At 32.5% G+C, this 25,684-nt stretch overlaps 2 protein-coding genes across 5 annotated transcripts in view; one reads left to right on the forward strand and one right to left on the reverse strand.

Moving 5' to 3' along the window:
• Window positions 1-6,290, reverse strand: part of LOC145278087 (uncharacterized) — a 45,391-nt gene extending 39,101 nt beyond the window's left edge. For 2 of the 4 annotated variants that reach the window (XM_080130369.1, XM_080130356.1), the window contains exon 1: window positions 5,901-6,290. In XM_080130369.1, the coding sequence (XP_079986495.1) occupies window positions 5,901-5,975 (75 nt within the window). In that variant the 5' untranslated portion in view covers window positions 5,976-6,290. The remainder of the gene's footprint in view (window positions 1-5,900) is intronic. The other 2 variants (XM_080130376.1, XM_080130360.1) reach the window with 1 other exon arrangement.
• Window positions 6,291-8,157: 1,867 nt separating this feature from the next.
• LOC145278113 (proteasome subunit alpha type-7-like) overlaps window positions 8,158-25,684 on the forward strand; it is a 33,067-nt gene continuing 15,540 nt past the window's right edge. Inside the window, exon 1 of the mRNA XM_080130403.1 lies at window positions 8,158-8,358. Coding sequence (XP_079986529.1) covers window positions 8,257-8,358 — 102 coding nt within the window. The 5' untranslated portion in view covers window positions 8,158-8,256. The remainder of the gene's footprint in view (window positions 8,359-25,684) is intronic.

Genomic DNA, 25,684 nt, shown 5'->3' on the forward strand with positions numbered 1-25,684 from the left:
AGCATTTAAATTGTCGACTAGAGGGTCATTTTTTGTCGTTAGAATTCTGAGGACATTCTCATGTATTAAAGATTGAAAATTTTAGAAGCTATTTTAAATTCAATCAGTTTAACAATCAGAACAAGGCTAAGAACACAGTGTAGTATCTGTTCGGATACTAAACGTCGACTTTTCTGTCCTCGATCAATGGAAGAGAAACCCTTCTAGCAATTTAAATTTTTGTTCCCCCTCCAGAGTGCCCCTTTTTGGGGAGCTGGGTTTTCCACAAATTAAAAGCCGACCTTCTCGTGGGGAGGTAAGTAAATAGGAACATTAACATTACAATAACAAAATTAGTTCCATGATTTATAACAATTTGGGATAATTAATACTATTAACGACAAGTGCCATTGAAAAATTATATATAAAAAAAAAAGAAAGTATCATTTAAAAGAAGTTTTAAGCAATTTAATTTTCTGTAAATAAAAGATTGCGAGTAAAGAAAAAATCCGGCTTCGTATTTACTTCATAGAATGGCTTTAACGCGGATTCTTGACAAAACGCGTCGCAACAACGGTGCTAATGCAGAGAGTGACTGATCCGCTCTATTTTTTTTTTTAAATTGTATTTCCACGTTTAATTAAAGTTTTATTATGTTTTTTATTCAATTGTACATAATAGGTACAAAACACCCTCCCCTCCCCATGTTAAGAATGGCTTTTTAAATAACATTATTTCAGCACGGATCGGATCACTCTCTGCATGAGTACCAACGCAACAATTTATTTATTTAAACCTTATCCAAAATAAAATAAAATAAATAGCAAGGTACGGAAAACGTGCTAAAATAATATCATTCAGAAACTTATTCTTAACATAGGGAGGGACATATATATATATATATATATATATATATATATATATATATATATATATATATATATATATATATAGAGAGAGAGAGAGAGAGAGAGAGAGAATTATATATATATATATATATATATAATAAAAATTACAATTTACCGAAATGATCCAAGATGGTAAAACTAAAGTATATTATAAATATTAAAGAATTAATATTTATAAAGTAATCTCAACCAGATGTAAAAGCTCGATAAAACCAAACAGGAAATAGAGCTTATAATAAGAACAATTAGTTAATAAAACATGTTAAAAACACTTTGAAAAAGAGTTAAAAACATATTTAATCTGGAAACACTTGAAAAGTTGATAGTCCTTAATTCGCGGAGTTTGGAAGAAATACTTTCCTTCTCATCAGAGGGTAGGAATTAGCAAATTCACCAGACTATCCATTCACGAGTAATCACCTTTTTCTTCACCATATTCCCTCTGCTTCACTTTTTGTTATCAAGTAAGATCTTTGACTTACTTGCTGTTTCATCAAATACTTTTGTATGCAAAATCCGATCTCGCATTTTGCTAATTCCTACCCTCTGATTTTAACATGTTTTATTAACTGTTTGCTCTTATGGACTATTCTATACTTTCACCTAACAATCAAATAATAAAAAAAAACAGATACTGCAAAAATTGAAATTAACTTAACACAGTCGGTCCGTCTTCTTCATTAAGTATCAGTCTAACCTGCAAAGGGTATTTATTCCGAAACCCGTTCTTAACATAGGGAGGGATTATTCCAAAAGGCATTTTTCCCAACCTCTCCATGTTAAGAACGGCTTTCAGAATAAACATCCTTTGCAGATTAGACAACCAACCAGTGAGTGCACATTGACGAAAATTAATAAATAAATAAAACGCATAACAAAAATGAAAGTAAAAAGACTCAGAGTAATTGCCGGTATGTATTTCAGCAACTTTAACGCGTCTTTAATTGATAATCAAAATTGAACTTTATCATGAAAATAAAATAAAAGTAAAAATGCTTCCGATTGCCTTTCATACTGAAATTAACAATAAAAAAAAGAAAAGAATTACTAATTGAATACAAATTTGAAATGATTTATCAAAAACGCACTTGTTGGGGTGTCTGGGTTAGGGGTTAAACGCCCGAAAATCGATTTCAATTCATACGTTGTTTGTTAGAGAAAATGTAAAGAATTTAAAAATTCGAAATTCTTTGCCGATACTTTCGTTGCTGCGTGACTCATTTGTTTGAATCAACTCAAAATTGGTCTGATTTTGAGTTAAACTCAAAAAATAAACCAAAAGATGACGCATAATTTTCAATAAAATAAATTTCGCAAAAAAAAAAAAAAAAAAAAAAAAAACTTTTACATATATGAATATTTTTTTTTATGATTCTTAGAAAAAAGAAAAATGGTTCAATTTGTAGAATATGGTCCGTTGATAATTCCATTTATTTCGAACACATTTTTTGAATATTCGCCTGAAATGGTATTTTTAACCGTAAAATAAAATTGCAATTTATTCTTTAATGTTTTGAATATGCAACTTTAATTTAATGTTTTTCTTTCTTTCTTGTGCACAAACAAGTTTTTACAAAATTTAACGAACTTTTCCCAAGCACAAAAACATAACTATCAATAATTTTAATAATCGACAAGAATGACCAATAAAAACATGGCTACGAGCGATTAAAACTTTAATTCAAATGTTAAATTTTCAATGCGATACAAGCCACTACAGACAAATTTATCTTTAGTTGACCATTGCAAACTAAATGTTTTCATTTACGAGCCAATTACTAGCCAAACCAACGTGATTTTTGGAATATGATATTTTCGTTCCGTGACATCATAAAAATTTTCTGTATTTTTTTTTAATAAGTGTAATTCTAATTGAAGATATAAACATTCGAATTTTTTCAGATGTTTTTTCAACAGCCTTCGTTAAAAAAAGAAAAAAAAAGACTATATCGCTTAATAAAACTTTTTATAGTTTAAATAATTTAACTTTGCTCATTTTGTTTAAAAAAATATAAAAAGGTTGAAATAACATTTTTCACTCAGTAAATGAGCGTTGGAAGATAGTCGGTAAAAAAAAATATATATATATATAATCGCCAACAGATAAGCATTTTATTATTTCTAGTCGCCACTTAGGAAAAAAATCACTCACAAATGCGAAATGCGACCGTTTCACTCGCAACGTAAAGCCCTGCTAAAGTACACTACAATTCATTTCAGAATTAAAAATGCAATAAAAAAATCAAGGTACTTTATGCAGAGAAGATGCTGTGAGAAACCCATTCTTAACATGGGAAGATGTTTTGTAATTCTGTGCTTTCACGTTACAATTTAATCAACAGAAGATACCGTAAAACTTGAATTTATCATAAAAAATGACAGGGCACCTTCTCTGCATAAATATCAAAATCAGTTTAATTATTTAAAATGTGTGCGAAACCAAACGAAAATTTTCAAATGATTTTCTTAGAATTTAATCAGAATAATTTATAAAAAAAAAGTTGGGTCAATTTTTACGACGTGCCCCAGCAGCGTATTATAAGCACCTCAACCTCCCCATGTTAAGAATGGCTTTCGGAATAAACATCTCCTCCCAACCTCGAAAGCCGTTCTTAACATGGGGAGGTTGGGGTGCTTATAATACGCTGGGGCAGTGGGGCTGGGGCACGTCGTAAAATCTGACCAAAAGTTGTATAAAGACTCGTATCTTTTTACTTAGTTCGCCATGAGTGCGAAGTTAGACACACGGGGAAATCCAGCTCCACAAAATTGAGCATCAGAATTAGGAAGAAAATAAAAATTGCTCAATGCAATGCTCAGTCTAGGATTTCTCTTTCACTGACCGTGACAGAGATCAGCAAAAAAAAAAAAAAAAAAAAAAAAAAGAAAAAAGTCTAGTATTAGAACAGATACTATACTTTCATTTAAGGTTATTACGCTAAATTTTTAATCATAGATTCTTTGAAAGAGTTAGAGACAAAACTATAAATCTGCATATTAAAATGAATGCGTATTTAATTCTTTTGACTTACATTTTCATTATTTTATTTTTATTATTTTTTAATTTTTAAAACACAAACAAAACAAAAATAAAAACTAAGAGATAAATATGAAAATTAAAGATCCCTCAGGCAACGCTGACTGAATAGATAATTTTAAATCACGTGTTTAAACCGTTTAAAATCCCTATTCCCCCCCCCAAAAAAAACATACTTCATTTTAAATGGGTTTTTTTTTTCAGTATTTATTTTATTTTTCAAAAATCTTTACGCTAATATGCATCACTGATTTTTTTATTTTAAGAAATAAAACTTATGAAATCAAAAATTAATTTTCAAATCTCATTCTACAAATAAAAATTGAACTCAACCCCCCCCTTCTTAAAAGTAAATAAATATTTTTATAAATCTTAAGAAAGTGAAACTAAAAATGAATCCGTGAATAATAACAAAAGTAAAATCGAACAATTTATACGCATGTGTCATCATTTTTGTGGAGGAACGTGAGAAGGAAATGAAGAAAAATGAAGAGAGCACGTTGTCATTATTAAACGTTGCGGTTGATATGATTAATAATAATAATAATAATAATAATAATAATAATAATAATAACTAGCTGTACAAGTCAGCGTTGGCCGGGAGTCTTTCAATTTCGTTTAGATTGTTTTTCTGTTTTTTTTTTTTAACTATGCCATTTATTTTGTTTATTTTGATATGATTTTGAAAGTTAAATTTAATTGTTACGGTATCGTTTGGTTAGTAAATTACTAACTAAACCAAATTGTAATAAAACTATGGCTAATTTTGTTGAGATGTTCTCGTCACTCTTCCAAAACTTTCAATAATGGTAAAGCCAGGAATGGCTTCCTATTCTACAGTTTAAATGCTTTCAAATTCCTTTCAAGTTTCAAAGAACCACGAAGCAATTCATCCTTTATTATTATTTTTTACAAAAGATGCATTCTGATAGATTTAATTATGTTAATTCAATATTCGATTAATAGTAAATAATTTAATGTGTACTTAAATAAAACCAAACGGTGGCAGAAACCCACTCAATAAATGTCACGGTAACATTTATTGGGTAGTTTTCTAGTACCATTTTGTTTTATTTATTTTGAAGTGATTATCGAGTCTTCAAAGACATCGCGGTCATCTTGTCTTGTTCTCCGGCAGCGTTCAACAAAACTTATCCAGTTATGAAGAAAAGTAACTTATCTTGCCTTTGATAACATTTATTTGTTATATATTTGTTTTTATTGGGGTTTTTTTTTGGACAACTTTTTCATATCTTTGTTGGATTGTAATACAAACCTAAGTTGTTGCGTTAATACGAGAAGTGATCACTAAATTAATTTATATAAAATTGTTAGGTACTTATGCAGACTACAGACCGTACTGAAATAATAACGTTATTATTTAGAAATCCGTTCTTAACGTGGGGAGGGAAAGGCGTTTCATAATTAATCTGTACTTTCACCTAACAATTTAAAAAAACAAAAATATAATAATTGAATTCCACTTAAAAATCCTATTTAAAACAATAGCACGGTCCGTATTCTGCATAAATACTGATTATCATTATCCTAAATATATTTTTCTCTTAAACAAAAATGAAGGACCTTCCTTTTTATTTATTTATTTATTGTTTACTGACCCCAAAGGTTTTTCACTTGAAATAAACGGGTGCATTTAAGAGTCCGTGAGGGTGGGGGTAAGTTAGAATTTTAAAATCTACCCTCGATTTTTGACACGAAAGGGAAGCGGGAGGGGGGTGGATAACGTTAATTTAAAGAAAATTAAACGGTGCCTCTTATTTCTGGATCAAGCATCGACATATGCGAACCTCGACAAAAATTCATCATCTCTTAAATATTGCACAATAGTTCTTTTGCTTTTAATTTTTTTTAAAATTATTTTGCAACAAAATAATTTAAAGCTCTCTTTTTCTTTTGGTTAATTAAATCTAATATGTAAAAAAGCAGCTGGTGAATAATAAAAAACTAAGACTTACTTTCTGTATCGTATTTGAATTTGGGGGAGGTTGCGCCTTTCCTTTGGGTTGTGCCTGCACGAAGGCGAGCGACATGTTGGCTCTTAATATGCACAGTACACAGGTTTTTTTCTCTTTATGATACGAGACTTTATCTTGTGTTGTCGGTCAGTTAAAAACTGACCAGGCAACGAGCACAGTTAAAAATAACGCACGGTCGGTAAGACCAAACTAGATTCAAGGGCCAAAGTGAACAAACAAAAGGCGCTTGACTTTATCAAGACGTAGCTATTAAACCGGTGATGATGAAAAAAAACAAAAAACTTTGTTGTTTAACATTTAGACAAGGGGGGGGGGTATCGAACAGTCCCGCAGTAAATGACTTACTCAGCAAGCAACAAACAAAAAACTGAGTTAAATCTTTGCGTATTTACACAAAGGGAAGAAACTTTATTTGAAATTAAGAGAATAAAATTATATTGGTTGAAAATAAATTAATTATTGAAAAAAATAAAAAATAAAAATAAATAAATAAAAAATAGCGAATAGGGTAATGAAAGGAAAAAACTTATGATGATTTCAAAAAGTAAAATCAAAAATTTATATATATATATATATATATATATATATATATATATATATATATATATATGAATTATTTTGAAATAAAATACACCTTTGCAAGAAGGCGCATCAATAAATATTAAAAGTTGAAGAAATGGTTGAGATCTAATTAAAATCTTGAGACTTATGAGGAACTTTAGAGAAACGTATAACCTATTGATTTGATTTTTTTGTTCAATTTTTGTTCAATTATCTATGGAAATTTAGTAAATTTACAACAAATACGCAATGTTAAAGAAATAAAATTTATAGTGATTAAATACGGACATCAAGTAGGTGAGACAAAAAAAGGGCAATGGGAATTTGTAAGAAAAATATAAAGAAACCATTTTTAAGAGGGTTGAAAATTAAAAAAAAAAAATAGAATGAAGTAAAGAAATTTAATTCCACTTAAAGGAGAAGTATGCATTTATAAAATAAATAAATAAAAAGTTTAAAAAAGAAAATTAATTCCAATTTTGATCACGGAATCAACAATAAAGTTCGCTGAAGTTTCAATAAAAAAAAATCAATACATTTTGAATTGTCAAATTTTAGTCATATTTCTACAATCAGAAGTTTTTCAAAATTGTGGTTGAATTTTAAAGAATAAATTTAGAAAAGTATGATGGAAAATATTTTAATACTTTCAGTAAATTTTTTGCCATTTTTCTTTTATACAGTAAAATTACTGAAAAATGGAAAACTTCAAAGAAAAAAATTATAGTTTTATGTTAAGCGTTTATTTATTTTCTTAGCTATTTTACAGTTTTTATTTTAGTGATTATATTATCTTTTAAAATTAATTTCATACTTGTTAAATAATGAGAAAAAAATAATTAAGAGGTTTTCTCTAAAGTAAATTATTTTTTATTTATTTTAAAATCCAATTATTATTTATCTGGATAATTTAATTAAATTATCTAATTTTAAAATTATCTTTATTTTTATAATTCAATCAAAAATATGAAATAGTAATACCTTCAGTGATAATTTTTACATCAACAAATATTTTTTTAAATATTGAAAATTATAATTTTATATCAAATTAAATTATTTTTTAACAATCAGATAATTTTGAATTAAATTGATTTTTGGAAAAATATAATTTTGAACAAATTATGATTTTTAAAACAATTTTTAAAATTTGATTTAAACTATTTTTTTTTTTAAGCAATGTGTGATTTTGAATTAAATTATTTTGTGAAAATGTGTAATTTTATTAGTAATTATGAAATAAATTATTTTGTGAAACAATGTGTAATTTTGAATTAAATTAGGACTTTTCGAAAGAAAAAAGTGTAATTTGAAATTAAATTATTTTCTGAAACAATGTGTAATTGTGAATTAAATTATGATTTTTTAAAACCAGATGTAATTTTGAATTAATGATTTTTTTTTTCATAAAACAAAATGTAATTTTGAATAAAATTATGCTTTTTGGAAACAATTTTTGATTTTGAATTAAATCATGATTTCTGAAACTCTGTGATATTGAATAAAATTATTACTTTTTGAAACATTTTTTAATTTTGAATGAAATTATGATGTTTTTTTTTAAAGGATGTGTAATTTTGAATTACGATTCTCCGCAAGAATTTTGAAATTTGAATTATAAAAAAGAAAAAAAAAAAAAGAAAAAAAAATGTTCAGTCATTGCCGGAAGTAGTGTCTCTATTGAGTGCGGTCCTATCGTTTAATGGTTGCCGCTGTTTGTAAAGCTAGCTTCATACATCCGTGCCAACATAATTTCTAATAACTCTATCTTCTTAAAATGACGTCCAGATATGATCGTGCCATCACAGTATTCTCACCAGACGGACATTTGTTCCAGGTGGATTATGCGCATGAAGCCGTCAAGAAAGGCTCTACTGCAGTTAGTTCAGTTTTTATTTTTCTTGCTTTGTCATCCTCCTTCTTGAATAACCCTATTAAAAATCTTGCGTTTTCTTGTGGGACCCTAAACTTACAAACATTTATACGCTTATAAAATTCATAATTTCAAACACATTAACTTCCAGTGTTTACTATAGATATATCTCTTTTAATCATTTATTTTTATTTTTTATTTATTTTAATGTTACTAACCCGGCGCTTGGTTTAGAAGAAAAGAACCTTGTTCGCTGTAAAAACTTTACTCGTTTCAACATGAGTTAATTTGATATTAAAAAATTATTTTCCCTATTTAATACCGTTCTAAAATATTTGACTAATTATAATTAGACGATCTGAATTTTTAAAAATCTTCAAATCGGCTCTTAACTGTTTCTAATTTGCTCTTTTTTTTCTCTCTTAACACCTTAATAATTGATAAACAACACAAGAACGAAATCTGTTTTAAATAAGTTGAGAAATTCTTTTTTTTTTTTTTAAATTTTATTTTATGAGATATGTATATTTTAAGAAATTTACTTGTTTATGTTAATGTAATAATCTATAAATGGCAACATGTCTGAGAGAATCGATTTTTATTTGGGTGCCCGGCGTTGCCCGGGTGTTTGGAGGAGTGTGTTGAGCAAAAAAAAAAAAAAAAAAAAAAGTGCCAATGCAGAGAGTGATCCGCGCTATTTTTTTTTTTAACTCAGGTTTGTATTACTGTACACATAGATTCGAAAAAGTTGTCAAAAACAAATATATAACAAATGTTATCAAAGGCAAGATAAGTTAACTCGTATTTCTACGTTTAATTAAAGTTTTATGATGTTTTTTTTATTCAATTGTAAGGTTAAAGTACAGAATAGGTACAACCCCCCTCCCCATGTCTTATAAATGATAACGTTATTTCAGCACGGATCACTTTCTGCATGAGTACCAAAAAAAAAAAAAAAACGGAGGGGGTAGTAGTCAGGCAGGCTCGAACTCGTACGCAAAGGAAGAAAAGAAAACGCAACGTCTTAGTCGTTGCGTCCATCGCCAACCGGAAGTGGCGAAAGTTTAGGGTTTGTATTACTGTACACATAGATTCGAAAAAGTTGTCAAAAAACAAATATATAACAAATAAATGTTATCAAAGGCAAGATAAGTTACTTTTCTACCTAACTGGATATGTTTTCAGTGTTTTTATTTAATGTAACATGTTTATTCAGCTCGAAAAACGTACTGTGTTTACCGATGTATTGGAAAATTCAAAATGACGCCCGACTCTCTCTTTAACATGGTAAGTTCGGGAAAAGGTGTTATAAATAATAAACTAGAAAAAATACTATTAAAAAACGGGTTTGTACACATAGATTCGAAAAAGTTGTCAAAAAAACAAATATATAACAAATAAATGTTATCAAAAGCAAGATAAGTTACTGTTCTACCAAACTGGATATATTTTTAATGTTTTTATTCAATGTAACATATTTATTCAGCTCGAAAAACATACAGTGTTTACCGATGGATTGGAAAATTCAAGATGGCGTCTGAGTCTGTCTTTAACACGGTAAGTTTGGGTAAATAAAAACCCAGATAAAATACTGTTAAAAACTCGCTCAATATATGTTACCGTGACATAGGTTGACATATATTCGGCGGGTTTTTAATAGTATTTTGTATAGTTTTTTTATTTATAACACCTTTTCCCAAACTTACCGTGTTAAAGAGAGAATCAGAGGCCATCTTGAATTTTCCAATCCATCGGTAAACACTGTATGTTTTTCGAGCTGAATAAATATGTTACATTGAATAAAAACACGAAAAATATATCCAGTTTGGTAGAAAAGTAACTTATCTTGCCTTTGATAACATTTATTTGTTATATATTTGTTTTTTGACAACTTTTTCGAATCTATGTGTACAGTAATACAAACCCTAAAAAACTACCGAATATATGTCAACCTATGTCACGGTAATATATATTGAGCGAGTTTCTAACAGTATTTTGTCTAGCTTTATATTTATAGCACCTTTTCCCAAACTTACCGTGTTAAAGAGAGAGTCGGGCGCCATTTTGAATTTTGCAATACATCGGTAAACAATGTATGTTTGTCGAGCTGAATAAACATGTTACATTAAAAAAAAACACGAAAAATACATCCAGTTTGGTAGAAAAGTAACTTATCTTGCTTTTGATAACATTTATTTGTTATATATTTGTTTTTTGACAACTTTTTCGAATCTGTGTACAGTAATACAGACCCAAAGTTTAAATTATAGTTACTAGTCAATCAAAAAGAGGGGATGACTTTCTGAAATATCGGCGAAAAAGGCGACCATTCCGTGTAGAAAAGTGCTCAGTTGAGAGTGAAGAAATTCATGTTTTTAGCCAATTTTTCAATATTTGTTGCTCGAAGGGTCGAGCTTCAAAACGATACCAATCTCGTGAAAATCCGTCGCCTCTGTCGAAAGTTTTAGGCAGACATGCTAACATACGTACATAAGCAGACTGATGAGATTTTTTATTTGGTATTAAATTCTCGTGAATTGATTTTCAGTTTTAATTTCGGAAATTTTGAATTATAAAACAAGTATATTGATTACAATTTAAAGTATGTTTTAGTTTAAATTAGTGGGGCTACCCGGTGTTCCCCGGATCCATTAAAAAAAAAAATAAATAGAAGTGTGCCTGGCGAATGACTGGAAGAAGTGAACAACTAGATATTGGAACATTTTTTGGGGGGTGGGGGGGGGTGTATTACTATACACATAGATTCGAAAAAGTTGTCACAAAGCAAATATATAACAAATATATGTTATCAAAGGCAGGATAAGTTACTTTTCTACCTAACTGGATATTTTTTTAGTGTTTATATTTAATGTAACCTGTTTATTCAGCTCGAAAAACATAGTGTTTACCGATGTATTGGAAAATTTAAAATGGCAGCCGACTCTCTTTGAGGCGGTAAGTTTGGGAAAATGGGTTATAAATAAAAAACCAGACAAAATACTGTTAGAAACTCGCTCAATATATGTTACCGTGACATAGGCTGACATATATTCGGCGGGTTTTTAACAATATTTTGACTGGTTTTTTATTTATAACTCCTTTTCCCAAACTTACCGTCTCTGAGAGAAAGTCGGCCGTCATTTTGAATTTTCCAATACATCGGTAAACACTGTATGTTTTTTGAGCTGAATAAACATGTTACATTAAATATAATCACTAAAAACATATCCAGTTGGGTAGAAAAGTAACTTATCTTGCCTTTGATAACATTTATTCGTTCTATATTTGTTTTGTGACAACTTTTTCAAATTTTTTTTTTTCTTTTAAACAAAGCAGTCACCACTTACCAAGGCCCGGAGGTCATTCGAGGATAAGGGTTAATGAGTGTACAAATGGGATAATATTGTTAGTAATGGAAACTTGGTAAGTTGAATTACTTATCAAGAACTTGTTTACGTTGGACTTCAAGATGACCATATTATACTGAGCTGGAAAGTATGCAAACAGAAGAGTCTCACAGGTGTGCAGTTCTAAGAAACTTTTTTCATAGAATCTACGTTTAGGTTTAGAAACAGATAAGGAGTGGGGTAAATTATTGATAGTGGTTTCAGCTAGACAAATGTTTTTCGTGAAAGTTTGATGAGGAGGGACCATAGATTGGAGCTCAGATGAGCGCTTGCCGTGAAAATAATAAAGTAAAGACATGTTCGTAACGTCTCTTCTGCAGGGAAGAGAAAAGGCTACAAAATCTATTTTGAACTCTTTCAGGGCAGGATAAGCTGCTTCAAGCAGATCCTCCCCAGATATGGCAACAGTACTCCATCCTTGGACGTATTTGGCTCATATGCAGATAGAGAATTTCATCAGCAATGACATATCTACTGGAACGGTAGAATGACCCCATCATTTTTTTCAGTGACTTTGGCAATGAATTTGATATACATGTTCTATTTTAGACCAGGAGTAAAGGCCAGACCCAGAAGCTTGTTAAAACATGGAGCCTCCTCAAGATGATAGCCATTCATTTTAATTGATGCCAGATGGCGATCAGAGCGTTGATGATGTAAAGATAAAAGCTTGGTTTTAGATACATCAAAATTAACCAGCCACCTCTTTCCCTATTGTCGCAAGTGCTCAAGTTCAGAGGAGAGAGAATCAGAACTTGGTCATTTATGGCCTTTGAAGTTTTGTCATAGATGTTAGCGTCATCAGTATAAATGTCTATGAATTATCTTAATATGTGATTTGGGAGATCATTGATGTAGATCAGGAATAAAGTTGGGCCCAGGATGAACTCCTGAGGGACTCCAGCATTAATACTGTGAGCTTCTGATTTCTGCTCATCAACCACTACTCCTGTTAACCTATCAGATAGAAATGATTTAATAATTGAGAAGACATTTCCAACTATACTATAGCTGGAGATTTTGTGAAGTAGACCTTTATGCCATCTATATATCTATATATATAAAAGCGAAAATGGTTATGTGTGTTTGTATGTCTCATAAAAACTTTCAACACGGGCTACGGATTTTCGACAGATAGGTATCATTTTAAAGCTCCAACCTTCGCCCGACAAATATTGAAAAATTGGCCAAAAACATTGATTCCTTCATCCTAAAATCATCAGTTTTGTACAGGGAGGCTGTAGCAAAAAATCGTTCCTTCATTTTGCCTTTTCCACGACTACTGCGACCATGATGTCATGTTTGACCTAGAAAACGTTCATGTTAGTTTAATGTGCTGGTTTTTTAAACGTTTCATTTTGTCACTACTTAGTTGTTTGTCTCTTTGGTGTACGCGTAATGCGTGAAGCTTTTTTTTCTCGCCTTACCCTCGAAGCTTCGGGTTCCAGCTCACCTTCCAACCCATTTTTTTTTTTTTTCTTTTACACCTTTAAACATCGGGTCTTTTTCTTACCCCCTCCTCCCAGCTCTACACACACAACGTTGTTATCTTAAGATTGCATGTTTTTTTTTTGGGGGGGGGGGGGGGGGGGCTTCTGATTTTTTTTGGTTTTAGTTTTTCTGATTTTTTTAACAGGGTTATTACTTCCCTCTCCTCCTCATGCACACACCCACAAACACCCAGGCAATGCCGGGTACCTCCTGCTTGTCTTTATATATAAAAGCGAAAATGTGTGTATGTATGTATGTTCGCTTTTTGTGTATGTCCGCAAAAGGATTTTTTCCAGCGGCTTCTCAAGGCCGTTGCTCATTTTTAAAACTTTTTATATCACATCGAAATCATAATATCTACGAGTTACAAACCGGGGTCGTGTGTGTATTTAATTTGCCCGACTTTGAAAAGCTAAATATTCAACATTTTTCAATTGGCGCGTGTAGATTCGCCTTTTTCGTATAATAAAAGCGGAACTAATACGAAGGTTGTTGCATCGTTACCAGCGCGATCGCTGGAACGTCCAAAAGAAATCAGCTTTGATCAATGCAGTTTTTCAGACAATTGCTATTCAATTTGGACAATCCCCTTTCTATAGGGAGCTGGTCCCCCCCCCCCTCCCATCATCTTGGGGAAGCCCAAACTGCCCCGCAGTAAATGAAAAAATGATCTCGCAGTGAAACAAAGTAAACAAACGCCAAAAAAACTGCCCCGTCATCGTAATGCTCCCGCGATGACCACATTAAGCGTCCACCTGTCAATCAAACCTCCTTGACTTGACTCACTTTAATCGCTCTCACATTAACATTGTCGCCATAGCGCAGGTGTTCAGGCTCAGTCTATAGGCCTCAAGGCTCAAAGTTCGAGCCCACATGCCCCCCCCCCCTCTTTTTTTTTTTTTTTTTTTTTTTTTAAATCGCTATCGTTAAGTTTCCTTTTTGCTCTGATTGCCCCACCCCAACACACACCTACAAATACCCGGGCAACGCCAGATACCCCCCCCCCCACTAGTGTGTGTGTGTATATATATATATATATGAAAGACAAAACACGCGCGTGAGTTTTTCCATGTCCAGCCAAGACTTTTTTTGGGGAGTTCCCTTTGGGGTTACTAGAACTTCTTATATGCTGTGTAGATCATAATATGCACGAATTGTGAATGCGCGTAGCGGCTAGATTTATTTACGTTGACTTTTACAAGATTATTGCTATTTCAGCTTCTCATGTGTTCGTTGGGCTTTTTCATATAAAAGCGAAACTGATGTGAAACGGAGGAGCAGTCCTCGGCCTATGGGCCGGGAGCGTCCAGAAAGCAATGGACGTTTGATCAATGTCGGTGAAAACCACCATATCAGACAATTGCTTTCATTTGGACACTCCCCTATTAAAGGAGAGCTGGTTTTCCCCCAACATGTTGGGGAAACAAAACCAGACAAAGTTGGGTAAAAAACAAACCCAAAAGAACTATCCCGCAGTTAAAATTAAGTATAAAATTTAATTTCCTTTGACCTAATTAAATTCACCACGCACCTGCCACTTGTGCGTTTATGAACGTTAAATTGAAATTGTTTTTAGTTACCACTCGCCCACAAAGAGAAAGTAAGTTATCAATTTTTTTTCATTCTCACCACCTTCGCCTCCATGTTCTGGGTTCGATCCTATATACCTACCAAAACTTTTCAAAATTCGTAAGGTCAGTTTCTGAGTAAACCCCCCCCCCACACACACACACCTACAAACACCCGGGCAACGCTGGGCACTCACACTAGTACCCTATCAAAGGCCTTTGATATGTCGAGCAATTGCCTTAGAAAGGAAGCCTCCATTAAGAGATTTGCTAAGCCTGAGATATAACTGTTAGCACATCTGCTATAGATTTAACAAGACGGAAACCATATTGCATATCACTAAGGAGGTTATTTATACTGAGGTAGTTGACTACTTCTCTATTTAACAGATTCCAGTAACTTACTCATTACACACAAGATTTATTGGTCTGTACTAAGAGGGAAATGACTGATCTCCTGAATTCTTAAACACGGCATTTTCATGAGATTTTTCAGGATGTTGGGAAGCAATTGTCCTTAAGACCATACTTAAACAGCTTTGTAAGTATGGGAGTTCTGGTTGTAGCTTTTTCAGCACTATTATTGGCAGTTCATCAGAGTCAGTTGCTTTACATGAATCAAGGTTTTTGATTGGCTTGACAAACACATAATTTGTATGTCGCATAGTGTCTTTTCAGATACAGGAGGAAATACAGGGGATTGGCGGCCTAGGTTGCATAGGGTAGAATTAGCTACAAAGTTCTTGGCAAAGACTTTGTCCGATGCTGACGAGATCACCTCAGGTCCATTGATGATGGTTGGGATAGAGCACACGCTTCTGTTCAGAACCCTGTTATTTGCCAAAATTGGTGGGAATCAAGCAGCTGCTCAGCTACTTTGGACTTGACAGACTGAGCATACAACTCTCTTGCGTTCTTCATTAATTATTTTGCATTGCTAGCAGTCTTGAAAGCATCTTTAGTCTCAGTATATCTATTATGTTGCAAGCCATGGAAAAAGTGATTTCTGTGCGCAATGGCAGCAACACGTTTTGGAGGGAACCATGGCTGGCTGTTAGGTTTTTGCTGGAATTTTTTTAAGGGTATACCTACAATTAACTATTTCATCAGGTCTGATAATAGAGATAGATCTGATATGAATGTACAGAAACTATCCCAGTCAGCCATAGAGTATCAATATACTGTACGATGGCGTCATTTTATTTTTATTTTAACTGATACAACAGAGTGGTTGGAAGATCCCTGTGGAGACAGAACAGAGGATGAACAAAGCTCAGGGCAAGCTGTGAGGAAAAGGTCTAGGAGACTTGCATATTGACCGTCAGTGTCGGGCACTTGGGTGGGTTCGTGAACTATTTGAGCTAGGTCACAAGCAATGAAGAAATCATGACAGAACCTTCCCTCATCATCTGTCTTGTTTGAGTGGGTTAACCATTCCACATTGTGAACATTGAAGTCTCTACACATGTGAATGTTAGCTGGAGGATGAGCAAACAGGATGTGGTCAATTTTCTCAGATGCTCTTAAAGATAGTGACTCCATTGTTGTTGGGGTGATAGAGGACAAATATAAATGCAGTAGTGTGAGCAAGTGCAGCCTGGAAATTTAGGGTCTTCTGGGGATATCCCTACCCCATGATAAGCCATCTCTAATGTATGCACATATTCCATGCTCATGGCAGTCTTGTGGGTCAGATTTTGATGTTGAGTTAAGAGTATCCATTAATTAAAAACTCATGAAGGAAATAGTCAGTCCAATGCCAGTTTTGCTTAGAGATAATAGGTCTGGTTTAGTTTCCTATAATTTAGTTTCAATCTCTGGGAGGTTGCAATGTAGATATATTTTCCAATGCATTACTTCATGAATTTCAATGGACGTCGCTATGAGGGAAGGGTTGTAGAATTTGTGTTTTTTGTAATACCTGAGTAACTTTGTGGAAATTGCAGGTCAATAAATGCAGAAGCACCGCAACTTCTATTTCTGCCCCCCCCATCTTTCTAGTTCTTTCTTTCTGCTTCTCTATTAACCCTCTTCCCAACTCTCTTTTTTCTCATCCACTGTTTTAATGTGTTGAAAAAAAATCTACATGATTTACCTAAGCTATCCATTTTTAATGTAATACTGCAATCTCATATTTATTGATCCTAGAATTGCAATATAGTAAAACATGATATTTTTAATCCTGGACATCTTTGTTTCCCTACTCCATCCGTTTTTATAGTAAAATGAAGAGGAATGATGTTGAAGGAAAATAGTCCAAAAAAAATTTAATTTAACTAGCAGAGAGACTTAACATTACCCGGGATTGAATGATGATTAATGAATGTTTCCCACTCCCATATTTTTATTGTCATTGAAATCTGTGAAATCGCCCATTTTTCAATCAAGTCGATTAATTGCCTGCTCTAGTCAAGGACCCATCCCAGTGTACCAGGAAGAAGCTCCACATACCTCCCCACATTGTCTTAGTTCACAATGCATTGTAGTCTACATTGCACTGTAGAGAACCTACTGTTAATTTTATAAAAGTATCTTTTATATATAACTAGCGAGGGGTACCCGGCGTTGCCCGGGTGTTTGGAGGTGTGTGTGGTTTTGGATAAATCAAAACTCTGGGGGGGGGGGGTAAAATAAAAAAAAAAAAGTTTTGGTAGGTAAGTATGAGGATCGAACCCAAACCCTTGAGGCAAAGTTGGAAATTAAAGTGTGAAAAAAAATGTGCGACGTTAACCACTAGGCCACCGCGAAATACCAACGGAAACACGTTTTAATTTTTTTAATTATTTAGAATTGGCAGGTGCACGTTTTAATGACTTAATGAGGTCAACTTTGACTGCGGGGTAGTATTTTATTTACTGCGGGAACGCTTTTTTTATTTTTATTTTCCATAAATGTTGGAGGGGGGGAAGCTCCCCATAAAAAGGGGATTGTCCAAATTAAATAGCAATTGTCTGATATAAGGAAAATTTCCACATTGATCAAAGGTGATTGCTTTCGGACATTTCTGGCGATCGCGACCGAAAAAATACCGGCAGAATTTGTCGTTTTTATTATATGAAAAAACCTAATCCACATGCGGCGAGCGAAAAATGTTGAATATTTATCTTTTCAAAGTCGAGAAAATTAAATAGGCAGGCGACCTCCGTTAACTCGTAGATATTATGATTTATATGTGATATAAAAAGCTTTAAGTTGTGAGCCGACTGAACGCTTCTCGGAAAAAAACCTTTCTCAGACATACACAAAAAGCGAACATACATACACACATTTTCGCTTTTATATATATAGACTAGCCTGGTTGCCCAAGTGTTTGGAGGTGTGTGTTGAGCAAAAAAAAAAAAATTGGTAGTAGGCAGGCAGATTCAAACCAGTACCACGAAGGAGGAAAAGAATGTGGGGGGAAAAAAAAGTGTCGTCTTTGCTGTTGCATCTATTGTCAAACCAGAAGTGGCAAAGGTTTTAATTAAGGCTATTCAATTGAAAAGGGGATGACTTTCGGAAATATTGGCGAAAAAAGCTACCCCTCCTTGTAGAAAAGTGCCCAGTTGAGGATGGAGGAATTAATTTTTTTAGCCAATTTTTCGATATTTATTGTCCAAAGCGTCAAGCTTAAAAATGATACCGATCTCGTGAAAATCCGTCGCCTCTGTCAAAAGTTTTAGGCAGACATACAAACATATATATATACATTTAAACAGACAGGTGAGATTTGTATTATAGACTAGCGGGGATGCCTAGCGTTGCCCAAGTGTTTTTAGGTCTGTGTTGAGGAAAAAAAGTGGTGGTAGGCAGGTAGGCTCGAACCTGAACCATTGACACAAAGATGGAAAATAAAGTGTGAAAAAACCTGACATCTTACTGCTTGTCCACAGCGGGACAGGAACTGAATAACATTCTCATTTAGCGATTCAAAAGTTAAGTGACAGGTGCGTAAATTAATGAGGTCAAACATCACGCCATAGGGGAATGAAATTCCGCACTTAACTTTTGCTGTGAGGCTGTTTTTTTTGGTTTTGTTTCCCCAAACAGAGCTGTTTTTTTTTTTTTGTTTTTTTTTTTGGTTTTGTTTCAAGACGTCCCGGCCTGAAAGACCAGGCAGATTGCCTTTGCCTCGATCAGTTTCGCTTTATTTATATGAGAAAGATAAATGGAGACCAGGGATTTCTTTAAAAGTCGATCAAAATAAAGATTGATGACGTCTGTCTGCAAATTGGAGATATTACGATCTAGGAAGTATAAGGAAACTTCTCCATAAATGTAACTTTGTCGAGAAGGCTGACGAAAAAGCCTTTCGCGGACATACACAAACACGTGCGCCCATCTTGCCTTTTATATAATAGAAGTAGTGATAGAGATGCTGTAATTTATATCTATTGTTCCCGGACAGCTCCTAGTAAAACAAATGTTTCTGTTCCCCCCCCCCCCTCCATGTTCTTATAAAATATAATAAGGTAATGGTAATAATGAAAATCAATTTGCCGCATACACCTCAGTAGAACAAAACTTTGTTACATCCTCACCACTCTTATCTATAAATATAAAAGTGAAAATGTATGTATGTGTGTTCGCTTTTTCTGTGTGTCTACAAAAGGCTTCTTTCAGAGAAGCGGTCGCTCGCTTCGCAACATTTTAAAACTTTTTATATCACATATAAATCGTAATATCTCATAGTTAACAACGAAGCTCACCTGTCTATTTAATTTGTTCGATTTCGGGAAGATAAATATTCAATATTTGTCGCTCGCCGTATGTGGGTTAGTCTTTTTGCTATATATTTGGGGGGGGGCGTTCACCAGTAAATGAATACTATCCCGCAGTCAAACTTGACCTCATTAAAACGAGCACCTGCTAAATCCAAGTAATTAAATAAATTCAAACGTGTTTCCGTTAGCATCTCGCAGTGGGGCAATGGTTAACGTTGCACATATTTTTTTTTTTAACACTTTAATTTACAGCTTTGCCTCAACGGTTCAGGTTCGATCCTCATACTTACTTTTTTTTTTTTTTAACCCCCCCCCCCCACCACCACCACCACACACACACCTCCAAACACCCGGGCAACGCCGGGTACCCCTCGCTAGTCTATATATATAAAAGAGAAAATGTGTGTGTGTGTGCATTTTTTCTGTATGTCCGGCAAAGGCTTTTTTCACTGGGATTCTCATTCTTAGAACTTTTTATATACCATCTAAATCATAATATCTAGGATTTGCGAACACGCTTTGCATATAGTAGCAATACACATGAAAAAATTGAAATAGCTTAAAATATTTCAATATTGGTATGCATAGAAAGAGCTTGATGAGCTAAGAAAGAATCTTTTTAAATTTTTAAAATCTGATTAAAATTAAGGAAGTTATGGCTATTTTTGTTCCTCACACATTTGGATATTTTCCCCTCTTTAAGACCATATGCGTTTCGTCATTTTTTACACTACTTTTTCAGTAAAAATGTCATATCTTTGTTAAAACACAAGACTAAAAAATGAAATTTACTGTATAAGTGTATTTTTGTACAAGGAATCAGAATATGCAACTGAAAATCTCCCAAAGTTTATGGTTTCCAAATAATCTGCAGTAAATGTGCATAAATATGCAGCAATTCCTTAAAAATGCCATGTATCCATAAACAGAAAAGAAGTTGGAGAACTCAAAGTTGAATTGTAATGTGCTTTATGTACAAAAAACTTAAATCTAAACATAAGACCATTTAAAAATGAATATATTGCAATATTTCTTTGGTATTATTGTAGATTAACACCTTCTGTTTAACCCCACTCAACTCCTTCTGACCACCCCTCCAAAATGTGATTCTACCTTTTTAGGAAATTATGTATAAAATGCCATGAAAAACTTTAATGAAAGATAAACAAATTATTTTAGAATTGAATGTAAAATAATTTCCTATTACAGATCATTCTAGCATTTTAGGGCAGTTAACTGTTTTTTTTTCTATGGGAAAATATGCATGCTTTTTTTTTTTTTTAAGATGATTATGTGTAGTTTTAAGAGGGTTTCTATGCAATGAGAATATGTGGAGGGTTGCCATTCGGACTTTGAATTAATTGTAGGGCTAAGGAAAATTATGTGTGAACATACTGAAAACTTGACAGAGACAAAGCTAACAAAAACAATATTAGAGGGGGGAGCGGTTAGTTTCACAAAAATTTAATGTAAAATAATTCACCATTTCCTGGCCATTCTAGCATTTTAGGACAGTTAACCAATTTATTTTTATGTGTATTTTCTTTAAGGAAGGATCTATTTTTTGTTTGTTTGTTTTAGATGCTTGTATGTGGCTTACAGAGGTATTTTGTTGGAGGGGGAGGGGGGCTTGCCACTCGAACTTAGTGTTATTGTTAGGGTTAAAGAGTGTTTTAGGAGGAGACTTGCCACACATAATTTGGATTAGAGGTGAAGTTAAGAGAGCTTTTTTTCAAAGAGAGCGTTCATCACTCATATTTACTGTTAGCGGTTCATAATTATTGGCTTTATATTATATATTTAGTTTTAATTTAATAAGAAACTGCGTTGCGAAATTTCAAAGAAAATTCCATAAATTTGTTGATTTCTATTTTCGAGGTTGAAGGTGTTAATTCCATAAGCCGTTTATACTACGCTGGAGCAGGTTGTAAAAATATCTTTCGCTTAATAAGTAGAAAAAAAAAATTAACGAAATAAAAAGCTTCCTAATTGTAGTTTGATGTGTTTTCTAACTGCTTTTAAAATTTCAAGAATATTGATATAGATTTTGAGGGTTTGTATTACTATACACATAGATTCGAAAAAGTTGTCAAAAAAACAAATATATAACAAATAAATGTTATCAAAAGCAAGTTACTTTTCTACCTAACTGGATAATTTTTTAGTGTTTTTATTTAATGTAACATGTTTATTCAGCTTGAAAACAGTGTTTACCGATGTTTTGGAAAATTTAAAATGGCGCCCGCCGCCCGACTCTCTTGAAATGGTAAGTTTGGGGAAAAGAGTTAAAAATAAAAAAGTAGACAAAATACTGCTAGAAACTCGCTCAATATATGTTACCGTGACATAGGCTGACATATATTCGGTGAGTTTTTAACAGTATTTTGTAGTTTTTTTTTTTTTTAATTTTTAACTCCTTTTCTCAAACTTACCGTGTCAAAGAGAGTCGGGCCGGGCGCCATTTTTAATTTTCCAATACATCGGTAAACACTGTACGTTTTTCGAGCTGAATAAACATGTTACATTAAATAAAAACACTAAAAAATTATCCAGCTAGGTAGAAAAGTAACTTATCTTGCCTTTGATAACATTTATTTGTTATATATTTGTTTTTTGACAACTTTTTCGAATCTATGTATAAACGAGATTTTGATACTTATTTTGATTTTGAAAAAAAACATTTGTGGCTGTTCGCAGTAAAACATTGTTTTAATTCGCTGTTCAAAACTAATTTAAAGAATAAAAGTGCATGCAAGCTATATATCTACAAAAGTTCATTTTGTTTTTTTTAACCATGTTTTTAAATTTGACGAAAAATGTGAAAAATTGCAACAGATTCATAATGCCGAATTGGTTGGGATTGTTATTATACATTCTGAAAACCGAATAGTTCTAAACTGTTATTCTGATAACAAAATAGCTCTAATTAAACATAGGAACATTTATATTCATATTTCATTATGTTTTCATTTTGTTTTTCTTAATTATTTTCATTATGTTTCATTTTGTTTTTCTTAATTCGTTCTTGAATAAAAATTAAAGAACGCGTGTTTGTTTATACACTGTGCTATGGCTGATTCTACAGGCTGTAGCTGCTGCTGCTTCTAGTAATATTAACTTCATTTGACCAAATTCTCGAAATAGAAACAATTTTTTTTTTCGGGTAGGTCCTTTTAAATTATCAATTACCGCGGTCCTACTCAACATAAAATAATACTTTTAATTGATAAAGATAGTAAAAAGATTGATTTACTTACTACTGGGTGTCCGAAGAATTTTTTTTTCAAAATGTTCGATACTTGGCATATTAAAGTCTTATTTTTAACACGACAAAAAAAGAAATGGTCAAAAATATTTCGGACACTTGACAGTATTAAGATTAACACCTCTTCTTATTGATTCCCAAATTTCATGACGAAATTCTTCATACAATCACGGTACGGACCTTTAGAAAACAGGGGGGGGGTCATTACAAAACCTTACCGAAAACGCCATTTTATGACGTTCACATTTTTATCACTTTATTTGCTCAAAACTCTTAAAATATATAATGTACATTCATATTTATTAATTCATGTGAAAGTATATTCATTTCCGAACAAAACAGTAGTAATTTGAAGACTTGAAGTGCTTTGGTTTAAAAAATATGGCTATTTTAGTAGAACTACCTTGAAATCTGTGATTATCCAAAGCGTTTTTTCGTCCGTGTGTATTACTACATATAGATTTATTTACATCGACTTTTACAAAATTCTTGCTATTTCGGCCCCTCTCGTGTTGATTCGGCTTTTTCGTATAAAATCGAAACTAATCTAGAGCAAAGGCATTGTTCCCGGCTTCTGTGCCGGGAACATCTGGAAAGCAATCAGCTTTTGATCAATGTGGGGGAAACCCCTTATATCAGACAATTGCTATTCATTGGGACACTTCTCTTTTTATAGGGAGCAGATTTTCCCCTCAACATCTTGGGGAAACAAAACCAAAAAAAAAACTACCCCGCATTGAAAGTTAACTGCGGTATTTCTATTTGACCTCATTAAATTCAAAATCACGCACCTGTCAATTCGTGTAAACAACCCCCAAAAAACTGCCTTGCAGTAAGAGTTCACTGCATAATTTCTATGGCGTGATATTTGACCTCACTTTTTAATTAAATAAATTCAAACGTTTTTCTGTTATTCTCCCTTGTTGGCCGAGCTGGTAAACATGTCAGTTTTTTTCACACTTTATTTTCCATCTTCACCTCAAAGCTCCGGGTTCGATCAAAAAAACACACACACACCTACAAACACCCGGGTAACGCTGGGTAACCCCGCTAGTACAATATAATTCTGTGATGTTGGTAATAAAGCCTTAAAATCACTGGCTCACGGGCAAAATCAAAGTATGATGAAAAATAATGTTGATAATGACAATTTCATTGCTCCCAGACAATGCCAAGTATAGAAAAAAGAAAAGACAGTATGGGCTAATTTTTTTTTTAAATTATTTATTTAGCATTACAAGCGTATGCTGTATTTTCATGGACATCGGCAATATTACATACCTTATGTGCTTCAACAAGTCATATCTTTTATTTGGTGGTCAGTTTTTAAAAGAATTACATTGATGAAAAGAGAATAGGATAAGCATTCTAATGATGTTAATTTATTTTGCTTTTATGTGTTCAATGTTTTTATGCTCCAAGTTAAAAATGAAACAAAAATGGTAAAAAATGACGACAGCAAAAAGGAAAACTGTTTTTTTCAATGTTTACATTTCATATGTTACGTTTGGATACATATATGCGGGGTTAAATTTGATTGGATAAGGCTGAAATTTTACAGGCTATATAAGCATAGAAGTTCATTTCTACTGGACTTTGATTTTTATTTTTACGACCATAGAAAGCAAATTTACGACCGAGCAAAGATGCACAAATGTACATTTATACATTTAACTGTGTTTTGAAATTTGAAAATTTCTTTTTGTTTGGGTAAACTAATGAACCATAATACTTGACATTTTTGCCTTCCAGTTTAAAGGCTTAAAATTATTTTTGACGTGCCATGGTATTAAACATAAAGTGGTGAAATGCTATTCCAGTCAACCAAATTAGAGTTAAATGGGTGTCAGTGTTGATTTTAAGCAACCTTATTGGTTATCCTTACGATTACTGTTTTCACTTCATTTCCCGTTGTTACTCCCCTTGTTAATGTATTTTTTCTAAATTGTAATGTAATTTAGAAAAGCTCTTTTCAACATGGGGTGCGGGAGGCGGGAGCTTCCTTTACCTATTTTGTAACAATTTAATAACAATTTAACAACCAAAATATACTGTTAAAGATCAACTAAAAACGAAGGAAGTGGAAACATTAATTGTAAAGATAACTATTTTTGTTCCTCAGAAGCGATGGTTGAGTTTGAATAAAATATATATTATTATTTATTTTATAACTATTTTACTTTCACTTAATCCATGAAGAAAAGAATCAAAACTAAATTAGCAAGTTTCATTGTATGCATGAAATGGCAAAATTAAAACTCATCCGGAAAAATAGTCTAAGGGCGATAACTCAAATTCATAATTTCTAAACTATTTCTTTGTGTTTTTTTTCTTTGAAAATTCTATTTCACCTTTATTTTGATCCCTCACCCCACCTTAAACTTGTAAAGATTGCGACTGTATTTCAATGTTTCACGGATGCAATGAATCTTGCTATGTTTAAGGTTGTTTAGCATCTTCATTCTGTGACAAGTAGGTACACGATAAGTTTCTTCACATTTGTTCATAGCTATAAGTGCCAATCTTAATAAACACCAAAAAAAAAAAAAAAAATGTTTAATTTATTATTTAAAAAAATCTTGACGGTACAAATAAATCAAAAAGAATATTTTAGAATAGAGGATTAAGAGAATCGCTTTCGCATTTTAATTTAACATAAAATGATCACTCACTTTTGTATCATATGACATTTTAAGGACATAACAATTTATTTTCTTTTTTAATCTTGACTATATTCTTAATTTCCTATTGTGGGTGTTTTGTTGGGGAGAATGGGGTCCTTAAAATATTCAGGAAAACATGTTCAACTTGGTGATTTGGACATGTATCGTTTTTATTGCTCAAAAATACTATTTCTGAATCAATAACACTTAGGTTTTAATCTTTTATAAAAAAACT

This window comes from Euprymna scolopes, chromosome 1 (genome assembly GCF_053919585.1).
Source record: "Euprymna scolopes isolate OS-2025 chromosome 1, ASM5391958v1, whole genome shotgun sequence".
In the NCBI taxonomy this organism is placed as follows: domain Eukaryota; kingdom Metazoa; phylum Mollusca; class Cephalopoda; order Sepiida; family Sepiolidae; genus Euprymna; species Euprymna scolopes.